General features: G+C 38.9%; 1 protein-coding gene across 1 annotated transcript in view; it reads right to left on the minus strand.

The window, feature by feature from the left end:
• Positions 1 to 2,267: 2,267 nt before the first annotated feature.
• Positions 2,268 to 8,989, minus strand: part of MTA3 (metastasis associated 1 family, member 3) — a 158,702-nt gene continuing 151,980 nt past the window's right edge. The window contains exon 20 of the mRNA XM_010004966.1: positions 2,268 to 2,289. Within this exon, the coding sequence (XP_010003268.1) occupies positions 2,278 to 2,289 (12 nt within the window). The 3' untranslated portion in view covers positions 2,268 to 2,277. The remainder of the gene's footprint in view (positions 2,290 to 8,989) is intronic.

Raw genomic sequence — 8,989 nt, forward strand, 5'->3', positions numbered from 1 at the left:
ATACTTTTGTCAAAAGCAGAAACACACAGATTTTACAAAATACTGTCTAGACACTGTAGCACACTGACTAAAAGAAATCATTTGAGTACAAGCTTAATAAGGCAGGGTAAAAAATCTGACACCTTACAGCTAATGACACTTTGAAAATGAGTCTGCTGTGTGTGATATCACCGATGCCTGAGGGAGACAAAGCTCTTTCTGTTCATGTTTTTCATACCTTCAGTCAAACAGATTGCTGAATAATCTTGTTTTCTTTATTTTAATGGGTGAGGAAGCTTTTATACAGAAGGAGTTTCCATATGTCACAGTTAATAAAGGCAATTCTTACTAATAAGAATAGGTTGTCTCCACTCAGTTATCTGATGAAAAGCCCTCCTGTTGTGAGCAAAAAGCAGATTCTGTGGCTAGAAGAGACTCCTAGGGCTGCACACTTCAGTTGATGCTGGAAAGAACTGTAAGCAGATGAATCCCAAGTCTTCTCCAATTGAGTCCCAATCAATGACATTCACTAGGGTGCTCAGGGCACTAGAAGCACTTCATGTCATAATCTTGACTTTATATTCCACCCTTTACTTGCTGGTGAAAGACAGTGGACAAGACCTGGATCCATCACTCCTGAAAATCATCAGCAAGTCCCTTTCTTTTTTAAAGAAGCATCTGGGTCCCTGTCTCAAGAGCTCAAAATCCTACACAGAGAGTATGGCTAGTTATAGAATGAGATCACAGACGCTCTTTCTGGTTGAAACCGTAAATCATTTGTGGGGGGTGGTCATAATTCTGGGGGAGATCACTTAGACGTATGAACTACTGATATCTTTGTCTTTCTAACCACAGAGCTGAGCATGTGTCCACAACTGGATGAAAGCCTTGCATCAATACTATATTATTATAGCTATCTAGTAAAGAGATAGGAAAAAAAAGTCTTGAAGCTCATCTCAGCTTACTGTCATGTATTTAGTGTCTGACTACCTCTTAAAAAGCTATATGGAAACCAAACATATTGAAGGACACTACTGGCCTCAGATAATCAACATATCCCAACTATGTTTACAAAGCAGTGCTACACATTGGTGGCTCGATTTCCAAGTAGGGCAGAGATTGTTCACCTGTAAGTACCTGAGTAGAAAAAAAGACCTGCCTCTGTTGCCATTCCCACTTTCAAAGGGACTGACAGTTTCCTACAAGTAGTTTCAAAAGGCACATCATCTCTCCATGGTAAGTATCCACCTGTAGCTGTAGCCTTACAGTTAGGAAATTCAAAGCATTCTGCAAGACATCTTTTTATCTAGACTTATCCAAATGTAGGAATTATTTTGTGGAGAGACATAGGAAATACTCTACTTCTTCACATTTTCCTGGGAATGGCATTCTGCTGGTTTTCACTATTCAGAATACACTTCAAGAAATGCAAAAAATACCCAAAGAAAGAGGTGGATGCTTGCAAATATATAAACAGGACCAGTTCCTACACATGCAACTATCCCAGCTGAGTGTTCACTGCCACACATAATGCTTTCCAGGATTTCAACCAGGGCTAATATGGCCAGCATTCTGAAAATTGGCCACTAATTATGGGCACTTCCTAATTTGGTCTAAGTTTCAGAACTGCTAAACAACTTCTTGTCCTCATTGCAGGGTCTGGATGCTCAGCAGTTCAGAAAATCAGACCTGAAGTGACTCAAGCCAATACTGAAAAATATGAACACCCAAGGTCTGCAGCTGGTTTTGAAAATGCAAGCCCCCCCCCAGGCTAAATCCCACTTTAAAGATACTATAATAGTTTTGAAAGCTGCATATTCTTGTATCAAGCCACTAGAAGGCATAGACAAATGTGGTGGGTGGACTCTGCATCCATACTCCTTCAGTGTAGTCAGTGCAAACAGCCCCTCCCTGACCAGCCAGGGCTGATGACTGGGAATGGAGGGAACAGCAAGACAATCCGGGATAGGCCTGCACAGGGAAACCAGAAGTAGCCCTTGCAGAGATGAGGGAAAACAAGGGCTGCTCTTGGATCCTGCCCAAAACACAGAACCCATCCACAATCTGTCCATACATTGCTTCTGTCTTGAAGATGTGGAAGGTCCCGTTGTATCTGCATTCACAATTATTCAACATTACTCTGACATGATTATGCTGCTGATTCTGTTATATCTTCAGTGCATGATGGTTCCTGGCTCTGATCGTGCCTGCCTATTGTTCATGAGAGACTTTGTCTTGGCAATGATCGGAGAACAAGGTGTTCTGGAGGCTCTTTTCAGCTGTGATCTGGTGAACTTCTTACGGATTTTTCTGCATGGAGGAAAGGAGAAAAGGAGGGAGAGACAACAGAAGAGATAAATCTCAGTCTTTAACAGAAGACTGCTCAAGAGCCAATAACATACATAAGCAAATGCTCTTACCAGACCAGGAAGGCTATTTCATGGAAAAGACACTTGCAGTCAACAAGAGTGAGCCCTGTCCATCAACTGATGATTCGCAGTTGTCTCCAACTAGTAACTGATAATTGCTCAGTGAAAAATGAGTTGTCACTAGATTATATTTAGATGGTAACATTTAAGTACAACAAATCTTGGGCCAGAACACTCAAACGAAGAGTCCTCACATGAGATATCAATACAGGAATGAAGGACCACAGAAGAAAGAACGTCATTAGCACTCAAGTGAATGTGTTACCTCTGTAAAAGTGATGGACTGTGAGGAAGTTTTACTTGCACTGTATCAAATCTGCAGATAATGGATGACTCAAATCTCTACTACTGCCTTTCAGGTGCAGTAAACTCACTTCAGTGTTAGACTTTTAGATGATAAATCAAACGTATTTACTGCAGGCAACCATGTTGTTTGTATTGTAATCTCATACATCCAAGGATAGTTAATTCTAAAATAAAAAGCTTTCTTATGTTCCAACTGCTCTGTCTCTCGTATTACAAATCAATAACCACAATGCTGAAAGAGTATCAGAAAAAACAGAACTGACACATGTCAAGAACCATTATCATTGGCAGAGTCCCAAATATTAGATGTTACTGGAAAATTATATGTTTTCTCAATTCACTCAAGTCCAGAATCCCAGCTTTCCTTTAGGCAGTTTTATACATTACACAGGATTTGAGTTTATGGATATGAATCAAAGCAATTTTGGACCTGTAATACTAAATGAGAACAGGCTTCCTAGCTCAAACTTTCCAAGTTTGAAAATGCTACAAACTACTGGGTGGTGATGCATCTGGCTGCATCAAGGCTTTGAGATGGTAATTCAAGAAATTATTTGTCTCTTTCATCTTAATGGGCTGTGAACTCTGAAACTGAAAAATGGTGGCATGTAACATTGAAAACACAGCATAATCTTAAACTAAATTCTATTGGAATACTAAAATTATAATTTGCATATTAAATTTCAAACACCTATTTAGTTAATGGTTGAGTATTCCCCAGGAATGTAAGCTCCCAGTTGAATAACTGAGCCACAGAAGAGAGCATAATCAATGACAAAGCAAAAAGCCCCAAATCAGGAGACTATACTGTGCTCTCAGAGGTTAAAGAAAGCCTGGAAAACACATCTATTTTGGTTAATATAATTTAAAAGTTTAGGAAAGTCTTAATTTTGGCTGCCTGAAAGAAGAATGCTATCAGCAGTTCATGGCCTGGAATACCAAATTAGGATTTAGCATCTTTCAGTATTAAGCACAGCAAAAGAAAAGGAAATTAATATCCAGAAAGTTAATTTTTTTGCACAGTCCCACAGAGACACACACTTACTGTTTGAGTACTTCCTTCACATGGTCATCCTAACTTAGGCTTAAAAAAATATTCAACCGATTGATAAGATACCTTCCAGAATGGTAAAATCATAAAAATGCAACATGTAACTGGCAGAAATATTTACTTCTAAAATTATAAGACAGCTAGGTTTTTTAAATTAATGTGAATAGACAACAGCTGTTACCCACACTGATTATTAATGGGGATCATTCCAGCAGAAGCTTACAGAGCTGGATCCCTTTTGATATATTTGCAAAACTTTGTATTTATTTACAGAGTGAAGGTGGTCGTTAATCACTTGAGAAGCCCATGGCTTACAAAAATGTTAGATAATAGTTTGCCCTTTGGAATTTTTAATATGGCAACTTCATGAACTGTCTTTCAGCTGACACTAAATGTAACGAAAGTAAAGTACTTCTGATTACAATTTGTGATTACTGTGAAAGGCAAGTAAAGTCAAAAGATGTAGATATTCTCATTAAAAACCGATTCAAAACTAACATGAGAAAATAATAAAAAAGTAGTAATCAGCATTAAATCAAGCAAACCACAAAAACTTCATCGCTTCCCTTAGTAGAAACGAAAGTAGCTGTCAGAAGAACTAATCTGGTATGCACTTCAATTTAAACAGGATTGTGAACATGCTTCCAGAAATTAGCTTACTGGGATATAGCCTTTCAGAAATAAAACTGGAAGAATGGAAATTTCCACTGACTTCCTTAAACATAATATTTAAACAACCTTTTCACTAAAAGCCAGAGCCGTTCTTTTTACTGCAAACAACACAGAGGGTGAAGGGAACTCATTGTGGAGGGAACAGTAAAAGTTTTTGGAGGCACTGATCAGGTTTTATAATGCTTTGGAGGTTTTTTTTTAACACTTAAACATGCAGGTTGTAATAGTAGTTGATGAAAGGCAGGAAATTCAAAGATAAAGTTGTCAGTTGCCCTTTCACTCTGAGCACTTCACCACACTCTCTCCTCCCTCCCCCAACGATACAGTGAATTAAGGCCAGAGTCACCTTTAATGTTCAATTTCCTGTCCCTTTTTCAGTTAATACTAGCCATATGTTTTAATTACATAAAGCTCTAATTTGGTGATGGCAAGTAAATGGCTTTAATATCTGTAGCATTGATAACATCCTTGGCAGCTGTTATGAAAGAGTAATTGCCATTTCCCCTTGCTTATTTCCTTTTACTTTTTTACAAGGCTTGAAGTACAGACTTAATTTGAAATGTGAATTTAAAAGCATTTTAAAGCCTTTGCACTGTATTTCTAGTCTTCCTGAGACCAAAGGTAGGAGATTGAATCAAACTTTTAATAGGTGATTGGTATATAAAGCCCACTGTGCTCATTTTTACATCAAATGTTATGCACTGCTGCTAATGTAGGAACAGGACAAACTCTTTCATGTCTGCATCACACTTCAAAGAGTAACTGCAGTTAAAGGTACATAAGACCCCTGGCACTTATTCAGGAAAATATGGAAATGTACGTAAGTACTGCACACTATGAAGACCTATCTTCTCTTTGCAAGTTCCATACACAGCCTGGCACCTACTGGGTAGAAATAATAGTTAGGCGGTATAAGGTATGTATGTCGTGCCTAAATTTAATCAGGCATAGCACTTCAATGAACCAACCCTTTCTTAGGACCTAAGTGAATTCCATGTGGTGAAGTTAAGCACAATCCTATGTACCACATCTGTTATGCCCAGATTTCTCAGGAAGAGGATAGCTGGTAACAAAATTTCTCACTGGAAAAAAGTCAACTCAAAGATCTCTGCTCTCATTATGCCATGCATAAAAAGAGCAGCACTTTTTAAACCTGAATAATGAAAGGTAGCCCTCAGTGGCTGTTAGTCAAGAATGTGTTTTTCAAGCCTTTTCTTACAGAAGTTCAAGGCGTTACTTGCTTTAGCTCTGTTGACATCGGGCGTATCTCTCTGCTACTGCTTCTATATATAAACTGCTGTGCATCACACTTGCATCCTCTGCATTAGACTCAGAGTTGTGATGTCTAGTGTGACTTCAGTCTGTTCTAACAGTACCTAAGAAGTAACACTAAACAAATTCAAGTTATGGCAGAAGATTTTAGTGTAAAGGGACATTAATTGCACGTAGAGGCCCACTGAAATTTTACCAGATTAAAAACCTTGTTTCAAAAGTGAACAGAAAGAAACATTTTCCTAAGGAGATGAATGGTGCCACAGACTTTTGAGATGTCTGTAATTCTTAAATACCAAGGTCCATAAATGCTTTTGATGTTCTCTTTCCACCAAAAATCAATTAAGGACCTAGAACAAACCTAGCTACAGAGTTTTATATTGAGGGGCACAGCACTGTGTTTCGTGCTGTACTGAAATTAGTTTGGTATTTTGGCCCCAGTCTTTCTGAGACTGATGCCATTTAAGCAACATCCTTATATCCAAAGACCTAATGCTGTGCAAATGTGTTATTACCCAACTGCTGCTCGCAGCACAAGGAATGTGCACAGGTCAGCAGCTAATTATTCCCTGAACAATCATAGCTGAATTCCACCTAATCTCAATTGCAAAGAGCAATTTCAATGTGCCAGGTGCACAAAATACTGCCAACCCTGGAAGAAGGTGGAGTTTTAAACATTAAGTACAGCAAGGTGGGATTTTGCATTCTGGCACGAGTTTCATGTGAAATTTGCCATCAGTCTAACCAATGAGACATTCAGAGAGAAAAACTAAACCAAATTTAAAAAAAAAAAAAAAAAAGACTGCTAAACAAAGATTTGTGAAGCTGCTGCTGCTTCAGGGCAATGTAAATTTTGTGCAATGTAAATTTTCAGTGCAAGCTCAAGGCCAGTTAGCAAAAACAACTGTTTAAAAAATAAGCAGCATTCCTTGGGCTTTATTAGACCTAATTATCACTCATTTCTCTGAGGGCTTCTTGTATCTAGAGGTACACTATAACTGTTCAGTGGGTTAAATTACAAGAGGAGGTACTATACTAGGAGACCAATGGGCTTTTTATTAATTTCAACGGGCTTTTAAACAAAGTGAGAGGTCAAAATGTGCAATGCTGAGTCTGCTCAAAGAGAATGTGACTGGGATGAAGCTGTAGGCACAGATCCTTAGAAACCTGACAGGTAACACAGAGACTGAATGGCTAACAGCACTTCCTATATTTCTACCTGCATGGAAATGAGAGTTTTATTTAACTGTCTATTTGGCTTGCTGCTTTAAATGACCTTTTTTGGTTTTCTTTTTCTTTGTTTTTCTCTCAGCATTCTGAGCCCATATTCCAGCAAAGTTTTAATCTAACCTCAAAATGACAGAAATTAGGACAAACAAATTTGGAGAGCATAAATGGCTTGATATGCCTTTAAAAATAAGCCCTTTTGTGAAATAGTCATTTATAAAACAAATCAAAAAAGTTTTAATAACGATCGAACTACCAGAAAACAGTTGCCATGAGCCACTTAGTCGCATTATAAAAGTCCTACAGATGGCAGATAGAATAGCACAGCCTTTGTGAGATTAAAGAGGTTTTTCTGTAGACATGCCAACATCATTTAGATGTTTTAAAAGCTTGTCTTATTTTTCTCCTCCTAGCAAGGAAATGTTTTCCTTTACTGGTATTTATCTTCCAATCTGACATCAGTATTTATGGCACAAAACTGTTCTCTATGAACAATAATTTATAGACACACCAGTTACAAATTGCAATGTCAGATCTTCCTAAGCAGTTTAATATAGTATTTTAAAGCATTGCACCACCTTGAGGGCTTCTCTGATGTTTGTGTCAGACCAACAGCTTATAGACATTATGTATATATATAAAGCAATAAATAATGAGGGGTTTTGAGTGCTTACTTTATTGGGAGGAAAAATAAGTGTTAAAGCACAGACTTCTATGACTGTGTCACACCTGACCTGTTGCATGGCACAAGTCACTTTTCTGTCTCTTTCTACCTGCTGTTTGATCTACTTGGATCTAAAAACCTGGAGCAGAAACCATCTCTTTGTGTGCATTTTTAGAGTGCCCAGGACATAAGGAAACTTACTCACTATTGAAAGATTTATACCTAGCTTTACTGCAAACAACTGGCATGTTTTTTTGAAAAATCACCTCATTCAACAGGTTTTTCCATGCTTTCATTTCCCCTGGAAATGCCATATTTCATTCATATTTTAAAGTGGTTCAGGGTGCTAGAAAAGAAGAAATTAAAGAAGTGCAAAGTCTTATTCTAGGCTTTACCATTCATTTTTCAGTTGAATGCTGGAACAGAGAAAAAAATTTAACCCCTAAGAAACATTATAAGTAGATGCTGTCATACAGCAGTCATCACATGATGGCTAAACTTAAATCTTAACAATCAGCAAATAAACTATCTTCTCAGTTCACATGTGAGTTTGGTACCTACCACCAAGAGACTAAAGCTACCTACTGCAGGTGGCTAGGACAAAACAGCAGAAGTCAACAGCACAGAGGCCGTGCCAGACTGACTTCTGGTAGGCAGAGTTTAAAAACAACCCCTTGATATAGTTGACAGAAATTATGGACACCACAGACCTCACATGGATTAAGTAGCTCAGGACTTGCCCTGCATCTTGGATGGAGCTTTTTTAACTCAGCAGTGATGACACAAAGCTGTGCAGTGTGGTCAACATGCTAGAGGGAATTGAGTCCATCCAGAGGGATCTTGACAGGTTTCAGAGGAGGGCCCATGCCAAAGTCAGGAAAATCAGCAGGGACAGATGCAAGGTCCTGCACATGGGTCAGGGCAATCCAAGCATAAATATAGGTTGCATGGAGATTGCATTGAGAACAGCTCTGAGGAGAAGGACTTGAGGGTTCTGGTTAATGAAAAGCTCAACATGAGCTGGCAATGTGTGCTTGCAGCCCAGAAAGCCAACCATGTCCTGGGCTGCATCAAAAAGAAGAGTGGCCAGCAGGTCAAGGGAGGTGATTCTACCTCTACTCTGCTCTCGTGAGACCCCACCTGGTATGCTGTGTCCAGTTCTGGAGCCCCCAGCAGAAGAAGGACACAGAGCTGTTGGAGTGAGTCCAGAGGAGGGCCATGAAGATGATCAGAGGGCTGAAGCACCTCTGCTATGGAGACAGGCTGAAAGAGTTGGCATTAAGGTTCCTGAGAGACCTTATAGAAGCCTTCCAGTACCTGAAGGGGTACAGAAAAGCTGGTGATGGACTTTTTACAAGGGCTTGTAACGAGTAGATAAAGAATAATGAA

Source organism: Chaetura pelagica, unplaced genomic scaffold, assembly GCF_000747805.2.
Source record: "Chaetura pelagica isolate M959 unplaced genomic scaffold, ChaPel_1.0 scaffold13, whole genome shotgun sequence".
NCBI classification, from domain to species: domain Eukaryota; kingdom Metazoa; phylum Chordata; class Aves; order Apodiformes; family Apodidae; genus Chaetura; species Chaetura pelagica.